Genomic DNA, 19,981 nt, shown 5'->3' with positions numbered 1-19,981 from the left:
ATAAGTTTGTCCTAGAACCAACTTAGAGGTAAACTCTTATCTTTCCGTATTGCAGTAGTCTCCTCACTCATCTGCTCATTCCCTAGACTGTAAGCTCATTATGGGCAGGGAATATGTCTGTTTATTGTTGTACTGTACTCTCCCAAGTGCTTAGTACAGAGCTCTGCACATAGACGCTCAGTAAATATGATTGACTGACTGGACTCTGTCTCCAGCCTCTCCCCAGTCCAGCCTACATTATACACTGCTACTTGAATCAGCTTCCTGATACCTGGCTCAGCCATCATCTCACCTCAATCAGTCAGTAGTATTTATTGAACGCTTACCCTGTGAGCACTGTACTACAGCACTGTACTAAGTGCTTGGGAGAGTACTCTATAACAATAAGCAGACACATTCCTTGCCCATCCTCTGCTAGCTTCCTGTGTCAGACTGTGACTGGATTCCTTCTAGACTGTGAGCCCTTTGGGGGCAGGGATTGTCTCTGTTGCTGAATTGTACTTCCCAAGTGCTTAGGACAGTCCTCTACACACAGTAGGCGCTCAGTAATTACAAATAAAAGAATTTGTCTCTTCCCATCGAGCCAAAACTCCTCCCAGTCAACTTCAAGGCTCTCCACCCTCTGTCCCCACCTTACATATCTACTCTGTTCACCCACTATCCCCCAACTCAAAGTCTTCATTCCTCCTAAGCCAAACTTCTAGCTGTACCTCACTCTTAACTTTCCTACCTCCACCCTTTCACTCACACCCCACTTTCACTCACTCCCCCACTTTTCCCAATTAATTTCCCACTACCCTAAGCTTTATCATCCCTTCAGCCAACTGTAGCACTTATAAACTTAATTACACTTCTTAGCACTCATATCTGCTCAGTTTCTTTATTTTGACAATTCCAGTTGTAAATATTTTTGTTTGCCTTCCCCATAAGGAAACAGGGATCACTTTGTGGGAACTCTTTGTGCTCTTTGTGGGCAGGGAACAGGTCGCTTTGCTATTCTTTATTTCCCAAGCGCTTAGTACAGAGCACTGCCTCAAGTGGGCTCACCATAAATGCTGCTTTACTATTACTGTAACTACTGCTACTTTAAATTGCTTAACTTGGACTTTTTGAAGATGTCAGACCATTTGACATTTACTTTTATAGATCTGTTACCTCCTTTCATTCCACAGGTACACTCCACGTAGGTGACGAAATCCGAGAAATCAACGGTATCAGTGTAGCAAACCAAACAGTGGAGCAATTGCAAAAAATGCTTGTAAGTGACTAAAATTTTGTTTTTATTGCTGCCCTTTTTAAGAGCAAAATCGAGTATTTCCCTTGGCCATCTGAAATACATCTGGCATCATTTATTAATGCGGACTTGCCCCACCTTCTTACTACAGACCCTGGAAAAACCTCATCCCCATGAGGGTGTGGATAGCTCGCCCCCCTCCCCTTCCCCCTCACAACCCCTCCCCAGCATCCATTTCTCACTGAACAGATGTATCTTTTGCCAATAATGTGCCTTGTGCCCTAATTACATGCTAACCTCCACCTCCCTTGCAGAAACCATTTTCAAACATATTCCATATACCCTCGGTGGTTGGGCTGAATTGTTGGCTGTACGATGGTAGCTAAATCACAGTGGGAAATCCGAACTCTCCCTGAGGCAGGTGCTAAAGTGAGCCATGGGTTGGACAAGGCCCCACCCTCCTTAAACCCTACACAGTGACCCACGTCCAATTTGACCTTCCACACCTGTTCCCTGGAGCCAGCTAAACCCCAGCGAAGAAATGCACTGAGTAAGAGGCAGCTGTAATCCCCCTGATTATTCTCACCTCTCGCTCACTGAGTACATTGTAGGAATCAGGATGGGATGATGACCGTTCTGTTCTGTTTAAAGCAATGTTAATAGGGAGTGAGGAGTTCCCAGCTTCCAGGAACACACTGGCACTCATGTCATACCTCCAGTCACCTGATCTGCACTATTCATAGTTCTATGTGAGTGCTAGCATCTACCAACACGAGTTTGGAAAAAAACAGTTGGCCTTGCAGAAAGGTTGTCCTCTAGGATACTACCCAGTGTAGAATAATTGTTAGCCTGTAGGTGAGTGAGATATCTTCCATAGCAAACATTTTCAGATATCTAGGTATTTTATGTTTGAAGATGTTGCTATGGCCAGTGAGATCATGTGTGAGGGTGTGTGTGTTTACATACATATATGTATATATGCGTGGAGTTTCCTTTGGCTCAAAGGTGACACTGCAGGTGGAGAGATTGTATGGATGATATGTATCAGTGAGCAAGACACTCTTGTCCACTTGTAGACTTTGTCTTTGAAAATACAGTGCCGCCATTTTTCTGGCCCCTTATCCTTTGGAGTGATTATTGTTCATAATTAATGGTTAAGAAGGGAAAGGTACACCCTACCACCAACATAGTAATAATGATGGTATTTGTTAAGTGCTTACTATGTGCCAGGCACTGTACTAAGCACTGGGGTGGATACAAGCAAATCGAGTTGGACACAGTTCCCACCTTACAGATGAGGTAACTGAGATAAAGAGAAGTGACTTGCCCAGGGTCACAAAGCAGACAATTGAGAGAGTCGGGATTAGAACCCATGACCTTCTGACTTCCAGGCCCTATCTCTGTCCTCAGCGCCATACTGCTTCCAACATGACTTGTTCAGGAGCTGTTCCTACAATAGTGGTGGTGGTTTAATCTAAGCCATCCACATCTCTCTTGCCCAAATCCCCCTGACTTCAGTGACACGTGGTTTGAGATGACCAAGGGAAGCAGCTCTAGTCTTTGGTCACAGAATATGTCTCTGAGACCTCAGCAACAGTAGACACCAAGCACAGTTTTCCACACACATTCCAGAAAGACCGCTACCACACAATGCATCTTGGACGTGACTTCAGCAGGCCCACACAGCCTGGCCCAGCGCTGTGATATCAACTCCACATCCGGCCAGCCCATGTGCTTCAAGTGTTCTCATCATCATGCTGGGCATCGATCAGAATGGGAAGGATGTGTGTGGACGAAGAACATGGCAGTCAGACAAAAAGAGGGAAAGCTTTATCCTGCTTGTGGCATGTCCCCCTGCTGCTTGCTACTGAGTCTAGATAAGAGAGAGAGAGAGAGAGAGAGAGTGTGTGTGTGTGTGTGTGTACAGTTCTTCAATAGCACAGGAGTGAAGTTATTGAAGACACTTACGTTAACACTCCCAATGTGGTACATATCCTTTGACTTCATTGGGGCAAAGTCTTCTTTTCTGAAAATTGCAAGATTTTCTATAACATTTAGCATTCTGTTCATCCAAAAAGATTATCAATTCCGAGAAAATGATTGAGGGAAAACTGGAAGTCAATGGCCGAAACGACTAAAAGCCCTCAAGTAGAATTAGAACTGAAATTTCAAGATCACTGAAAATGCATGATGTTAATTAGCTGAAGCCATTTGCTTTTATGCTAATGGGAGATGATGTGCCTCCTTGTGTTTCAAAGTGAACCCATATGTTTGTTGCAGTTTTCTAGATATTCCTGAAGGTTTATTTTAGCAATCTCTCCTCTCAGATGGCCTGCCCTGATTGCTTCATAGAGTGGTTTCGTATGTGTTTTATTTGCAACATTTGTTTACAAAGAGAGGAAAAAAAAATTGCTTTTCTTTCTCCAGAGGGAAATGCGGGGGAGTATTACCTTCAAGATTGTGCCAAGTTACCGCACTCAGTCTTCATCCTGTGAGGTAATGAGTTTAATGAACCATTCCCCTCCCCTCTCAGACCTGTAACTAACTTCTTGCTGATGGCTGACTGTTATTGCTTTCTGGGAAATCGTTTCTGCCTGTGCTGTTAGATCCCGCACACCAATTTTACAACAAAGATAACGGAACAGAGAAGTAGGCCCCACCCCACATACTCTTTGCATCACACATTCATTCCATCAGCACCTTAAATGAACCCTCTGCAGCCTTGACTGTTCAGCCAAAGAGAAGCCATGTGATATGTCTCCGGGCTTAAAGAAAAAAACATGAACTGCTTGAGAAAATGAGTCACGATGGTAATAATATTTTCAGGAAAGTAATTTGACTTCTTTTATCAAGCAGCTTCATTAGTAGTCACCATTCCAAGAACTTGATGGGTCTCTTAGTTTCGGACATTAAAGAGTTTGTTTCAGTGTCCTATTTTCAGTATAAAGCTATACTAGTAGATTTGTCTTTGGCTGCTCCCTGTAGTAAAATTTGCTATTTCAGTGCAAAATTGAGCATTTGCATTGACGAGAGAAAAATAATTTTACCTTTTAACCTTTTAAAGAATTGTTAAAAATATAGAATTTTGGGGTGCTTTTAAGATAAATTTCAGCTCTTCCAAAAGGTATCTTTGAACACCCAGAACTTCTCTCTTAGGATGGAATAGCTTCCTGAAAACCAGTGAGAATTCTCCTCATAAAGTTTCATAGATTGCTGACTGGATTAGGGGTTGATTATTGAATGAGAGTTTGATATTAGAATCTCATTACCCATGATTTTAGAAGAGATGGTGTTACAGTTTTGGAAATACAGTGGCATAAATACTTTATCAGTGGTGGTATTGTTTCTCTGAACTGGATGTTGTGGGTAAATCCTATAGGATGTACAAATGCATTAATGTCAGATTCTCACTTACAAGTTAAGTTTTTTGACTAACAATTGTGCTGTTTGTTAAGCACTTACTGTGTGCTAAGCACTGTGCCAAGCGCTGGGATAGATACAATACAATGAGAACACTGTCCCTGGCCCACATAAGGCTCACAAATCTTTAAAAGTCAAGTAAAAAGTAACTTTTAATGAAGTGTCTTTGGAAAATTGAATCCACTCACTGGAGAATAATAGTGTTTCTGCTAATCTCATTTAAGGACTTTATATTGCTCAGGCCAAAACCAAATGTCTTATCGTTCTCTCTTACTAGATCTAGGCCGGGTATATAGATTTTTTTATTGCCTTTTCCAGGATATTAGTGAGCTATAAAGATGTATATGTAGGAAGAATAAACTTGAGTTCTGCCACATCAGCCCTTGTGCTCCCCTTGGTGGTTTTTAATTGAACTTCAACTATTCAGAGGCCTCAGAAGACAAAAGTGTAAATGAACCTCTCCAGGACTCCAGTTTTGGGATTTGGAATCTCGAATGCAACCCTCCACTAATGTACTGAGAAAAGATTACCTAGAGATTTTCTGTGACCTGTTCAAATACAGCAGTGACGCAGTGCTGTAAACTTTTATATAAATGAATTAGGAAGATCGTGGGAGAACGATCACTAAACAAAGCTGCGCTGAACTTACAAAGCAGTGAATAAAAGTCATTGCGGCTTTGACCCAAATAGTAAAGAAAAAAGCTCATCATTTTTTGTCAACCCGACTGAAATCTTGGGATCCCAGGCCAATATCCTAAGGGTTTAAGAAGGGGTATGACCTAGTGGAAAGAGCCCGGGCCCGGGAGACAGAGGACCTGGGTTCTAATCCCAGCTCCGCCACCTACCTGCTGTATGACCCTGGACAAGTCATTTCACTTCTCTGTGTCTCAGTTCCTTTGTCTGAAAAATGGAGATTCGGTACCTGTTTTCCCTTCAACTTAGACTGGGATCCCCATGTGGGACCTGTGTTGTACCTATCCCAGCGCTTAGTACAGTGGTTGGCAATTAGTAAACACTTAACAGATACCACACTTAGTATTATTTAAATGTTGTTCCCACACCCTATTATTGAATTACAGCAGATGAGGATTTTTTTTAGCTCATGCCATGCTTTGTGAGAGATAAAATAATGCCAATAACCTAGAACAAGCTTGCCAGGGCCAATTGGCATGTGCCCAAAACCTAAGAGAAACCAAGTGGCTGCCTCGAATGGCACTTAATAAGGTCAAGTTCTCCGTTATCTTTTGATTAGTTTTTAATGGGAAACAGAGATTCTGTCAGGGTGACAATGCTTCTGAATTAGCTCATTAGCTGTGAGAAGAATCTTGTCTCTCAGCCCAGGGTTCAAGGGAGCAGAAACAAAGAAACAAAGAGTGACTCTGGAAAGTGTGGATGGAAGGGCTGGAAATTTTGCTGGAAAGTCAAAATTTCCCTCCCTTTCTCTCACTCTCTCCCTCCCCTCCCTCTCCTCCCTCTCCTTTTTCCTCTCCCTCCCCCTCCCTCTCTCCCTCTCTCCCTATTGGCAAAGCTGACCTGGAGCATAAAACTCTGTTCTGTTAATCAAAAACCTGATTTTTAAATTACCATTGCCCTTCCCACCTGCTAGTCAGTAGGTTCAAAGAAAATCAAGCATGTCGTAACACTGCCAGATATTTTGCAAATTCAGCAATCCTCAGCATTGAGTCGGAAAAGAGGAAACTATCTGGAGAAAGATATTGTTCATAATATATTAAGGAAGCATTGGTTTGGGACTTTTAGCACAATAATTGGATAGTGTGGTACATCGACATGTGTTACTTGTGGGGACTATTTTTAGGAGATCAAATGTTTGAACATGTTGGGGAGGAAAAAAAGATGGAATGGGTAGCTCATTTACATCTCATACACGGCTGATTCGTAATGAACTCTCCAAAAGCGTTCCACATTCTCATGAAGATCATGAAGTTTATTGTGGAAACCTGCACAAATGAAACCTCAAAGAAATGGGTTTGTAAGACCGTGGCGGTAACGATTCATGTAACTATGTTTGTGTTCCTGCGATAGTGTTATGTGTTAATGAATCTTGTGTCTTATTTCAGAGAGATTCCCCCTCTACATCCAGACAGTCCCCAGCTAATGGTCCTAGCAGCACTAACAATTCTGTTTCGGTAAGACCACCAATTCCACACCACAAAAGTGAAAATTTTGTTGGTGCTTCACCTACCATCCCTGTCCTGGTTCTGTGTTGATCAGTGGAAATATGGTCTTTTGCTGACCTACGAGGCTACTTTAGCTACAATGAGTTTTCCTCCTAGAACTTCTTTTTCACCATTTTTTTCTCATTAAAACCCTGCGAATAGGTCGAAGTGGAAGAAGCGTAGGGCAACAGCACTTGAGTCTTTCGAAAAAACATTCCCAGTCCATCCTCTGGCCTTGCTTTGCACAGAGTGAAGCCAAGGCTTAGACCGAAAGCTTCCTTTTTAATTCTACAGTTTCGATGACAAGGATCGAAGCCGGTATTTGCAGAGCAGGCATCTTGGGTATTCTCCGGCTCTGAGGTTTTGCGTGTGGAGAGACAGCCGTACTATGTGTTGGTTTCCGCTATCTGAGTTTTCGAATTGGTGTGCCCTCCGCTTTTGTGGTATTTGCACAAACTCTGTGACCTATGAGCCTTGCCTGGGTATGACAAGCAAAAGGAAGTGGCTTTCAACTGCACTACAGGCCAAGCTATTAATCACATCTTGAACACAAAGTGCTTTTTGTCCCGTATGGACTCAGGGAAAGAGGTGCTGGGAATTTCAGGGTTTTTTTCAGTGGCATCGTTTTTGAAACGAATTATCTGCTTTAATGTAGGCATATTAGGGCACCTGCGTCTGCAGGTTTGCAAGATGTGGGGGAAGAGAATCGTCCTTCCCTTGAGAGACTGCTGACCTCTCTTCCAGTTCTAACACTGAGAACTCCAATGTTGCAGTAATCACTGCTTTTATGGGTGTGTTTCTGTGATATGCCCTTTAAATACGGCAACTATTTTATTAAGTAAAATTAGCAATAATGAACTCAAAACAAATGCCACGGTGTTCTAATCATGTCATTGTAGCGTGTGGGAGACCAATTAAATGCATATGTGATTATTCCCAAATAATTAGGCATAGGCTACCGGATTACATTTCTAGTGTCTATGTTCTGGGCGATAAAATCCAGGACTGTTTGAATTTCTCAGAGTCCAGTAGTTTTATTTTTACTAAGTTAAAGGGGGCGGTAGCATTAAAAGGAAAAAAAAAATCACATATAGGTGCTTATGTGTTGAAGATGGTGAACTGTTTTTGAAAAGCGTATTTCTATCTGCTTAAACTTACCTGCTTTTTTCAGCTTGCTGCTAAACAGCTTGGGTTGGATTTTCTTTAGTAAAGATTTCAGAGAAATATAATGTATTCTACGTAGATACAATTTATGTATTCTGGCATAAATGTTGGTGTATTGTAACAAAGCACAGAAATTACGTTGTATTTTACTATTGAATAGTAAAATGAAAATTTCTTCTTCTGGGTTGGCTTTATTCCACAGGACTTGCCATCAACTACCCAACCAAAAGGACGACAGGTGAATAGCTCTCCTCTGTAGACATTCTTCCAAACTTAGCTGCTGATAGCCAAACCCCTTTTGCCCTTTTCCATCTCATAGTCTCTGCCCACACCGATTGCAACATTGAAAGCCAAGGACCTCACCTCATTTCATTTTAATACATTTATGCATGACTAATTCATGCCTTAATTTGTTTATTTTACACATACATGTAAACAGTGGTGATCAGGATTCTAATTTTGCCCAGTTTTCTAGGCCCTAAGCTTGCACTGTGGGGTGAAAGTGAAGCACAAGCTATGTATTTGGATCGACAGGAAATTCATTTTCAGAGTATTGGAATCTATAAAAATCAGACTGTATTTTTCACATAAAGGCTTTCGGATTTCAAACACCGATTGGCTTGAAAAGACTTGGAAACTGTAGCAAATGTGAGCATTTCCCAGTTTAAGCTGCAGCTATGCCTTACAACAGCTGTGCAAAGGTTCTCAACTTGACTGAATTCTCAATAGCTCTTCTGTCAAACCAAATGACCAAAATATGAAAAATCAAGTGCTGTTCTTGGTGCTTTCCACTGTGGGACAATTTTCAAATAGCCAAAACCTAATATGTAGGCTAAGGCACACTTTTAGAGATCAGATGTATTCACACATGAAATTTCAGAGCGGTTCAATTCCCCAGGCCAATGTTTCGGTCTGTGTAAAAATCTTCATAGAGATGCCTCTACTGTGGTTACAGCTTTGAACTTGACCTGTGTTGCCTACGTTAGAATAGGAAAGATGCTTGTCATGAATAACAACTAGGAGCATTTTCTCCACATTGTGAATATTTGTAAGCTCAAGTCAACATGTAAAATTACAAAACCCTGGATTTTTCCATCTGTTTCCCATTTGTTTTCCAACATGAGCACTTTCAGGCGGCTCCCAAGATGGCCCACTGATCTGCTCCCTTGGAGTTTTCCGTTCGTAAAATCACAAGAGCCATCAGATATTTTGCCTCCTCGAGAATTTCCGGCAGATGATAGTTCATAAACATGCCCGTCATGACCGCGGGCTTCATTCTGCTCCTCACATTGCAGCCCTGGCAGCTGGGCTTAATTTGCACAGGAGGCAGAGAAGATCTGTGAAATGTTTTGTTTCCCCACAAGAGATGAGGAATTACAGAGGATGAGGATGATGATGATTATAATAATAGTTTCTGACATTTGCTAAGCATATACTGCTTAGAGAAGTAGCCTGGCCTGGGAGTCAGAAGGGCATGGTTCTAATCCTGGCTCTGCCACTTGTCATGTGTGATCTTGGTCAAATCACTTCACTTCTCTGTGCCTGTTACCTCATCTGTAAAATAGTGATTGAGACTGTGAGCCCCATGTGGGACAGGGACTGTGTCCAACCCAGCGCTTAGTACAATGCCTGGCACATAGTAAGTGCTAACAAATACCATAATCATTACTATGTGGAACAGAGACCGTGTCAAATTTAATAAACTTTTTTCTACCACTGCACTTAGTCCAGGGCCTGGTACATAATAAGCACTTAACAAATACTGCTATTATTATTATTATTACTATTATTGTTATTATTACTACTGCCTGCCAAGCACTGTACTAAACCCTAGGGTAGATACAAGGGGATCAGGTTGGACACAGTCCGTGGCCCTCATGGGATATTTAATCCCTATTTTACAGGACAGAAAAGTCAGGCACAGAGAAGTTAAATGATTGCTCGGGTCCACACAGAAGGCAAGTGATAGAGCTGACACTAAGACTGAGGTTTCCCAATCCCCATGCTTGTGCTCTTTCCACTTGGACCATGCTGTTTCTCATTCTGATTAAGGCCAACTCTTCAAATTTCACCTGAGGTCATAAGTGCTGTCCATTCCAATGGGCCCCTAGGTTGTGATAGCCAAAGAATCATTTAACCCGACTCACCCTCACCTCCACCACCATCAGCGCTAGATGTGAGCCCACCACCTTGAGATACCAGGTTTGTCCTCAGTGTTCACGCCAGTCCTGCCCTCCACGACCCAGCCATGGTCACTGTGGTGGGAGGGAGGAGCTGGGATTCTCCTGGTGCACTTCAAACCCACTCCCCTCAGCTCAACATGGAACCCTGATACCCTGCAGGGTAAAATGAAAACCTCACTTCTTCTAAAAGGAATTTTTTTGGAAAGCACCAGGCTACCATTCCTACCAGGGTGTATGGGAGCTAGAATTCGAGAGACAGTCTGAAGGTGTCCAAATTCTAACAATTAGTGATATAACTTAAAAAATGCCTCTTTTATACTAACGCTTCACCCGTGGCGTCATTAAAATGTTGCCCACTATGAAAATGGTAGTCAATTTATATGCGAACATCAAATACGTTTCTAGGTGTTCCAGCTCTAGTAGGTTACTAAATAACTTGGGCCCCCACCTTGATATGAATGATGTTGGATATTAAATTTTCAGTAAGGATGAGGTTTAGTAAAACTAATGTAATACGGTGTTCTCGTAAAATTGAGCACAGCGGTGGGGTGAATTATTTATATTTTGCAAATCTAGAATATGCAAGATTGCATCACACCATTAGTAGTGATTATTTTCTGTTTTGTATTTTCCATCTGACCCTTTTTTTCATCACATTTCCCTTCTTTTCATGGTTAGCATGTATTTATTAGATAAATCAATGGAATTATACTTGAAAAATGTTACAATGACATCTCATTAACTCGTATTTTATAGATCTACGTAAGAGCACAATTTGAATATGATCCAGCAAAAGATGACCTCATTCCCTGCAAAGAAGCCGGCATCCGATTTAGAGTGGGGGACATTATCCAGATAATTAGTAAGGACGATCACAATTGGTGGCAGGGTAAACTGGAGAATTCCAAAAACGGCACAGCCGGTCTCATTCCTTCTCCCGAGCTTCAGGAATGGTAAGTCTGTCTCCTACTGCACCAAAACCCTGTGATTGCATTTGTTGGTTTCATAATGCTTTTGTAATGAGCGTTCTGATAGACTCCTAACTCTCTAGCCAACCATATCCAAGTTTGGGGTTTTGGAAGCCCAATTCTGTAGCCTTTATGGATGCATTCAAATGGCTCACCTGCCCCTTAGTTGCAGACTGTAATGTGTTTCTCATAGAAGTGAAGAAAACTGTATAATAGGAGCCAGTGTATAAAATTGTTCTACCCCCAAGCCAAAGGGAAATATGCACACTGATTGATTTCGTAGCAATTACAATATGGACATATTCCATTCGGGAACCAAGTAAATTAAAAATATTCACTTCTATTTGATCCTTCTCCCAAGGTGCCAAATTGGCTCTTGGTTGGCCAAAGATTCAACAGGAGAGGGCTTTTATCAAGTTGACTCAAAGATGACCCAGTGACAAAGTGCTTATCTGCTCCTAACACTCTTGACTATTTATAATATGGATGACTGTTACCATTTTCATTTTCTAAAGTGTGCTTTTAGGGGATATTGTACCACTCTGAGCATTTATTGGTAAACTAAGCGAGTAAGAAGCTTTTCCAGCAGTCAGTCACATAGCTTTCAACCCAATCCTATTTTAACTGATTCTAAGAGCCTCATCCTTCTCATTGCTCATTAGACAGGAATTTGCTTTTGTGAAACACCTTTCATCTCAAGCGTTTAGTGAATTGTGTGCCAGGGGCTTCATCATTAACAAACCTGTGTCTTTGAGGAAAGGAACATAAAACCCAGGGAACAATTTGGGACTAGAACAAAGACTTGTCCTTGGTAGTCCTTGCAGCACAATGTCATGGCCTCTGAGATCTCATAATGTCCGCATAGGACAGAGCCTGGATATCAGGCTGGTATTGAGAAGCAGCATGGCCTAGTGGCTAGAGCACGGGCCTGGGAGTGAGAGAACCTGGGTTCAAATCCTGGCTCCTCCAGTTGTCTGCTGTGTGACTTTGGGCAAGTCACTTCATTGTGCCTCTCTGTAAAATGGGGATTAATACTGTGAGCTCTGTGTGGGACGAGAACTGTTTCTAACCTGATTATCTTGTATACCCCAGTACAGTGCCTGGCACATAATAAAACTCTTAACAAATACCATTAAAAAAAAATCAGAATCTGGGCTCCAAGATAGAAGGAAATAAAAAAGCATCTCTATGATATTATTGGAGGAAGGATTATAGTCCTTTCATCCTTACTGAAAATTTAATATCCAACATCATTCATATCAAGGTGGGGGCCCAAGTTATTTAGTAACCTACTAGAGCTGGAATGCCTAGAAACATATTTGATGTTCGGATATAAATTGACTACCATTTTCATGGTGGGCAACATTTTAATGATGCCACTATATATATATATATATAGTCGGTTAGCCGAAAATTTCTAACCAATGTTTGGGAGCTTCCGATCAGTCCCCATCAAACCTGCCACTTTCCCTGTGGAGCAATAAGATGGCAAGGGAGAAAGCTGGAAAGTTCCCCAGGAAAGTTTGGGACATGAGCCATAGGGAATTTGCAGAAAGCCAAAAACAACCTAGCAAACCCAGGGCATCCCAGAGCCCTTCAGCCTTCCTGCTGCTTCTCCTCCTCCTCTTGTCAGTCAGTCAGTGGTATTTATTGAGCATTTTCTGTGTCAGAGCACTGTACTTAATCACTTGAAAGAGTACCATACAGTAGTGTTGGCAGACACGTTCCCCACCGTATAGGAGCATACAGTCAAACAGGGGAGTGAGATATTAAAGTCATTTGGAGATGGGGAAGCAGCAGAGTGTAGAGATATGTATATAAGTGCTGTGGAGTTGCAGGGAGAGAGGATATCGAAATGCTAAAGGTATTCAGATCCAAGTGAATCAGCAGCAATGCAGAGGGGAAAGGAAATAGCATGGAGAAGTGCCACCTTACACCAACTCTCTCCCTCCACACCTGCAGACACTCCTGCCACTACTCCATCCACTGCTCCACCTTCAGTAGTATTGGACTCTCCCAAGTGCTTAGTACAACACTCTGCAGAAAGTCAGCACTCAATAAATACCAGGGATTGATTGATTGTTTGGCAAGATCCTTAAGTGAGAATTTGCTTCACGTGTTTAGTGAATTCCCCGTTGAATCAACACAGGGGTTTCCTCCAAAAAATCCCAAGGCTTGAAAAAGTAACGTCCCTTATGACAACACTGTTACAGCACAAAGCAGGGACTTCAGAAATGTCTGGCAGTTTCTTTGCCCAAAAAAGACTCAGTTTTTCTTTTTCTCTGTGTCCTAGGCGAGTAGCTTGTATTGCCATGGAGAAGACCAAACAGGAGCAGCAGGCTAGCTGTACTTGGTTTGGCAAGAAGAAGAAGCAGTACAAAGATAAATATTTGGCAAAGCACAATGCAGGTAAGAAATAGTGCGAGTGTCATCAAGTCTGCGTTAAATATAACTTTTCAGTTCAAGCTTCCAAATTCTCTATGAGCTAATACAATCATGTAGAGGATATCAGTCCTTTGTAAAGAAATGTCAGTTATGTGCCAATACTCTGTTGTAATTTCTTGGAAAAGAGTAGGGTTTTTTGGTTGATATGTGTGTGTTTGTGCCTATCTGTATGTGTGGTGAAGTATTTCAACTTCTAGTTTCTCAGAAGAGGTTAATGGAAATCAGTGGAGTAAAATCAACATTGTGGACCAACCCTGCCCCTGGGCTTCCTCGAGACTCTGCCATTGAAGTAATTGGAAAATATCTGTCCCTACTTGAGATTTAAGTGTTCTGGCTTCGGGACTGTGTCTCCACCCTGCCTCATGCACACATCTAACACCTAAATTAATTTTCTTGGTGTCCCAGGGAGCTTGGTTTTAAAAAGAACTGCAAAAACGAATGGACTATTTAGCAGCTTTTTGTGGTTCATCTTGTTAAAGTAGGATTCCAGGAGGACAGGAGCACTGGTCAACCAGCCCTCCCCTTAATTATCCAGAACTCTTTGTTATCTAAGCACGTCTAATGCCAAGTTGTTGGAGAGTCCAGATTTGCTCCGGTGATTTCTCCTAAGGTGTGCCACGAGAATTGGAGTGTGGTATAATAACTGGAATCCCAGAAGAAGTATAAGGTGTAATTCAGCTAAAGGAAAATGAACAGTGTTGTGTAGAAAGGACTTTTCTTGTGCCATAATGATCCATAGTCAATTTTGCTCACAAAAAATTGAAATCCCCAGTGTTGGAATTGGATCGTTTCCCAAGGTTTCAGAAATTGCCCGATCAACAAAATTAATGGTTTGCCGGAGTGTTAATTAAACCACGATTTAATCTCACCCTAAATAGAAAAGGATTTCTAACATTTAATGAGCCTTAGAATATTGTGTTCTACCGCTCATCCTTATTCTGCAAGGAAAGAGAGCCGCCTAAGAGTTCCATCAGTAGTGTTATTCTGTCTGATGATCTAGCTGACTTTTACTGTTTTTGACTACCTTAAAATGACTAAGTCATTTAAAACTTTAAAACTTAAAGTGACCACTAGCTATCCTTCATCATATGAACTATAAATGGAGAATTTGGGATTTTGTTCTTTTGCTCAGTTGCTTGCCTAGAATTAGTTCCATTCAAAGAACCCCGTTTCAGAGTAAGTCCCTGTTGATGTAAAATGGGACTGCATTCAAATCAACCAACTCTTTATAACTATTCATCTTTAACACCCCAAAGGTGTCACTGAAGTCTTGGAGAATTAGAAATTCAAAATCAGTGACTTAATCCATATAACTAGCTATTACTGCCCAGTCATCTTTGTTGACTGTATTTGCACATTTCATATTAGTCCTCAAGGAGTAGTTACAGCATCATGACTTTTTTTTTAAATGCCACTGTCATGTTTAACAGCAATTTAAATGCAGAAAAAGAAGCATTGTAATAGCATTAAGGATTAATTTAAACTAAGGAAATTGTCAGTTAGGCTTGTCAGTTCATCCTCAGTTCACACAGTGGTGTACCCAGGTAATGAAGCACATGGGGAGTTGAGAATTAAATTGCCCACTGATCTGAAATACAGGCTATAAAAAAACTGGAGTTAATTACAGATTGAAAAGCCTTCCAAATTTTTCTTTATTGGTTAAAAAAACTCTTAGGAGTGGCTTCACATCATAAAGAGTGGTATAGACAATATTTCCTACTCAACTTGAAGTATGGGGAGGAGCTTGTAAATGGGAATTTGCATGTTTCATCAGGGACAGGTGTGGGTTAGTGGGGAAATATTGCCCAAGGGTCTGCGACTAGGCTCTGAGACTCCAAAATGAGAAGCCAGCACTTCCTGTTGAGTGTCATTCTCACTGTCTTTCTCCCTCTCTCCTTCGCTACCTCCCTTCCTCCTCCTCTTTCTTTCTCTCTCTCTGTGCCTCTCTCTCTCTCCTCTTCCAATCTCTTTTTTTCTCTCTTGTCTCCTCACATTCACACAAACCTTGCTTATCAGCTGTTTGGGAGAATTGGATTTTAAAATAGCCATGCCCAGTAACGGAGTCAGAATTTCCAGAGAAATCACACTTTTCCTGAGAAAATTTCTAATGCAAATTAAACATTTTCTGCCCTCTCACGAGGGCAAAGCCTTTACTGCTTGAAGACTTCTCATCATAGTGACAACTTTATTCAATTTCAATTTGGCCAAATTCTCTAAAAATATTCTCTTCAAATTTTCAGTAGATGAATATGATATTTAAAGATATTTCTAACTTTGCCCTGCAGCTTGAAAAAGGTTGTTGAAATAGTTTTCTTTGGGTAAAGTCTCTAGGCAGATGAAGTTTTTGAATAACCTCTGCCAGATTATTGGGAATGTTTGTTGGCAAACTGCTGGATTGTATTTCTGAAGCTTTGGGAAGTGCTTTACGTGTTCCTCCTGTTCAAAAAAGTAGAGTTTATGCATTCTCAAAAAGCATTGTCTTGCTGTGAAAGCCAAGTGATCATGCAACCTCTCCATCATGCCCTCAGATTTTCCAAAAATGTTGGAAAAGTATTCTAAAAGGATTTTTTCTTCATTAGATTCAATTCCTATTTTCAAGAATGTTAGCAACATGTTCACTGGTATTTAAATGTCCTGTGACACCCTTTGCAAAGAAAAATTGTAAGACATTCTTAAATACCATTCCTCGGACTGATTAAATTATTCTTAATTCCATATGCATTAAAAAGTGACTCCTGTATTAGGATATTGCCAGGCTCGTATAAAAGTGTGTTTTCTCATTTCTTAATGTGATTGATTTGCCTTGTTTAGAATATTGCATGGTAAAGTTTATTTTGTGCATAGTCTACTTTTAATTTTACTAATATATTACAAGCCATATCTCAATGACCCCTGTACATTTTTCATGCTGTCTTACTCCCAATGGCCTCTGTGCATGTAAGTAACCCTTCAAATGACAATGCCTCTTGATTTGCTTCTTATTTCCTTTCAATAACTTCCTTATCAACTGGCAGCAGAGACCTTAGTAGTTCCCTCTTTGAGTGCTCCTCCTTGTACTCCTTGTATCTTTGTGTACTTTAAAAATCATTTCCCTTTGTTTTGAAACCCTAATACCATCAAGTAAATCTCATCTAGACCTGTGTCATTAGTGTGTGATTTTAAAACTTAGTGTTTCTCCTTGTGATTGTTTGTTCGTGGCGGGGTTATCTAACAACTTTGTATAGCACAGATGCAGGCTAGGCAGAGTTCTGGGGGAAGCGAGAGTTATAAACAATCAGCTTTTTAACTGAAGAGCTAGCCTAGACGTATTTGGAACGTCTGGGCTTATTCAGGTTTTCTGCATATAGTGAGTGCTCAATAAATACCATTGATTGTTGTGGCAGAATGGGGAAAATGGGCTTTAAATCTCAAAGCGTAGCATTAGCTGTCCAACTAGTTATTCTTATGGTCTTGTGGTGAGAAAATGATTGAAAGGCAGGAAGTAAAAACACTTTTTATGGTATTTGTTAAGCGCTTACTATGGGTCAAACACTGTTCTACGTGCTGGGGTGGATACAAGCAAATTAGGTTGGACACAGTCCCTGTCCCGCATGGCTCTTATTTTGGTGAGCTTCCAGAGTGTCATAGCAAAGACATCCACTCACCAGGTGGCTCTTGTGCTTTTTCCAACATAAGAACACCACACCCTTCTTGTCTGTAGAACAAAAAGAAATTTTAGAACTGTCCAGGAAAATGCACACACTCCTAAAAGCAAGCGCTTCCCGTTTAAATAGACTGACTTGTGAATCCTTCATACCTCCCAAGGGCCAGATCTAAATTGCAATAAAATGCAAATGTAAAGTTGTTTTTTAAAAAGGAAGGTGAACCCAAATATTATTTGTTTAGCAGAACTCTAGTGCTCCCTGTCATGCAACTATATTGCTCTATTTCCTCATTTTCATATATATTCAACTGCAACTTCCCTGGCTGATTCAATAAGCCTTGAAATCCTGTTGAAATGAAAGTACATTCTGAAAAATATAACTCTCGGGCAAGGGAAAAGCTTACTTTGCACATAGTAAGCGCTTAAAAAATGCCATCGTTATTATTATTATTATTATCATTATTATTATTACTATGTGCAAAGCACTGTTCTAAGTGCTGGGGAGGTTACAGGATGATCAGGTTGTCCCACGGGGGGCTCACAGTCTTAATCCCCATTTTACAGATGAGGTAACAGAGGCACAGAGAAGTTAAGTGACTTGCCCAAAGTCACACAGCTGACAGTTGGCGGAGCCGGGATTTGAAACCATGACCTCTGACTCCGAAGCCCATGCTCTTTCCACTGAGCCACGCTGCTTCTCTAAAGAGGAATGAATATTCTTCTTTAATATACAATTACCAAAATTGCCATTTTTATCCATGTTCTCAATTTCCAGTCCATTTCAAGGCTCCTAATTGATCCAGCATTACAGTTACCAACCTTGGGGAGTTTTGAGGGGGAAACACATTTAATGGGGTCCAAAAGATGGTTTTGCCTTCCTTAACTTCATGGTCCTCCCTATTCAGTGTTGAATAAAGGAACCCATCAGTGGTATTTACTGAGCACTATGTACAGAGCACTGTGCTAAGCATTTGGGAGAGAACAGTACCACAGAATTAGCACATAAGTTCCCTGCCCATAACAAGCTTACAGTCTAGAGGACAGCTGCAATTTAATTGCCTTGTAATAAAATGTACCACTAGAAGTCCACAGGTGAACACCTGTGAGCACCCTCTTTAAAGATGTCTAGCTAGCACTAGCTGTCATATTTGAAGAAAGATGCCACCAACTCAGCATCTAAAGAAAGACCATGAATTGTGAAAGAATTTCTATGATTCTCTAGGAATTTTTTGAACACCTTCTGATTTACAAATAGAACTGAAAGAAGAAAAAGACTGTGACAAGGGATAGCAAAAACATAATAGCTGAATCAGTAATTGAGTGTACATAATACGTATTTGTGCTGAAGGCAAAACAAGGCCCCCCCCATCTTAAATGTACATAATTGTAGCCACTTCGTGTTTCATGTTGGTCACCGTGTGCAGAATCTTTTTTAGTATGGCTAATGTCTCAGCATTGCGAGAGCGTGAGCAGCATGCAAATTTGGAATGAATCTCTGTGATCTACTGAATACTGCATGCAAAAACATGCAAGCCTTTCAGACCTGCAGGCCTTTATGCATGCAATGAACCTATCTTTGAATGCCAGTTATTTTAAATTGTGTTTTCACAAGCTATAATTTTTTTGCCATGAGATTAAATGGCACTTTTTTAAGTGAATATTTCTCCACTAGGTTAGGATTGATTTTTTTTATTTTTTTTTAAACTGATTTTGGAATGCAGCCTTAATGTTGCCGGTAACATTAAAGTTTCACCTACCCAAAATGAATTCCTTGAATTGATGTATTTTTTTCTAACTTGCTTTTTAGTGTTTGACCAATTAGATCTTGTTACATATGAAGAAGTAGTAAAACTTCCAGCATTCAAAAGGAAAACACTAGTATTATTAGGTAAGTTTCATTTTTAACTGCTCTATTTTTAAGGTCCTGGGTTCCAGTCCCAGCTCCACCACTTATCTGTTATGTGCCTCAATTTCCTCATCTGTAAAATGGGAATTAAGACTGTGAGCCCCATGTGGGACATGGACTGTGTCCAATCTGATTACCTGTATTTACTCCAGTGTTTAGTACAGTGCCTGGCATATAATAACTTCTTTAAAAATGCCATTAAAATAAAAATAACGATAATAATAATCCCAGCTGCATCATTTGTATTATTTGTTTATTAATTTTTTGTTTTGTGAAACAGGTGCGCATGGTGTTGGAAGAAGACACATAAAAAATACACTCATTACAAAGCATCCAGACAGATTTGCATACCCTATTCCACGTAAGTGTTCACCTCCCCATCTCTTTTCAACCCCCCCCTTGTCTCTTAAGAGAAATGCAAGACGTTTTCTTCCCATTCTTTCCTAATGTCTTTGATCCTAAGTATTGTGGTTTGAGGCCAGATGAGGTAGTAGTGCCCTTAGCCGTCAGGGAGGACCTATATGAAGATAGGAACACTGTGGACGTCATCGTAGCCGGCCTTCATTTGGAGACGTTTGGAACATGAGAGGTCAGGAGGCATTCCTGGTGAAGGGTGGAGAGCTCAAGCTATTCCCCCTCACCCTCAAACCTTCCATCCTGTCTTCGGGTAAAAAACAAAAAGCCAATCAAACCTAGTAATCGTTTGTCCTAATCTGATCCCTTGCAAAACTACCTTCACCAAAATTGCCAAATCCTCCGATTCCTTCAGGCCTCTAGGCCCTGAGCATATTGCCACTGGGCTTTTGGAACAGATTATCAGTTTTTCCATTTTTTTAAAATG

At 40.9% G+C, this 19,981-nt stretch overlaps 1 protein-coding gene across 16 annotated transcripts in view; it reads left to right on the top strand.

Moving 5' to 3' along the window:
- CASK (calcium/calmodulin dependent serine protein kinase) overlaps positions 1–19,981 on the top strand; it is a 303,724-nt gene that overhangs the window by 275,509 nt on the left and 8,234 nt on the right. For 8 of the 16 annotated variants that reach the window (XM_038760022.1, XM_038760025.1, XM_038760028.1 and 5 more), the window contains 8 exons: positions 1,173–1,258; positions 3,662–3,730; positions 6,733–6,801; positions 8,198–8,233; positions 10,935–11,131; positions 13,440–13,555; positions 19,042–19,122; positions 19,421–19,501. In XM_038760022.1, coding sequence (XP_038615950.1) covers positions 1,173–1,258; positions 3,662–3,730; positions 6,733–6,801; positions 8,198–8,233; positions 10,935–11,131; positions 13,440–13,555; positions 19,042–19,122; positions 19,421–19,501 — 735 coding nt within the window. The remainder of the gene's footprint in view (positions 1–1,172; positions 1,259–3,661; positions 3,731–6,732; positions 6,802–8,197; positions 8,234–10,934; positions 11,132–13,439; positions 13,556–19,041; positions 19,123–19,420; positions 19,502–19,981) is intronic. The other 8 variants (XM_038760023.1, XM_038760031.1, XM_038760038.1 and 5 more) reach the window with 5 other exon arrangements.

Source organism: Tachyglossus aculeatus, chromosome 18, assembly GCF_015852505.1.
Source record: "Tachyglossus aculeatus isolate mTacAcu1 chromosome 18, mTacAcu1.pri, whole genome shotgun sequence".
Classification (NCBI taxonomy): Eukaryota; Metazoa; Chordata; class Mammalia; order Monotremata; family Tachyglossidae; genus Tachyglossus; species Tachyglossus aculeatus.
The sequence above is the reverse complement of the archived record's forward strand: the minus strand, read 5'-3'. Positions and strand labels throughout refer to the sequence as shown.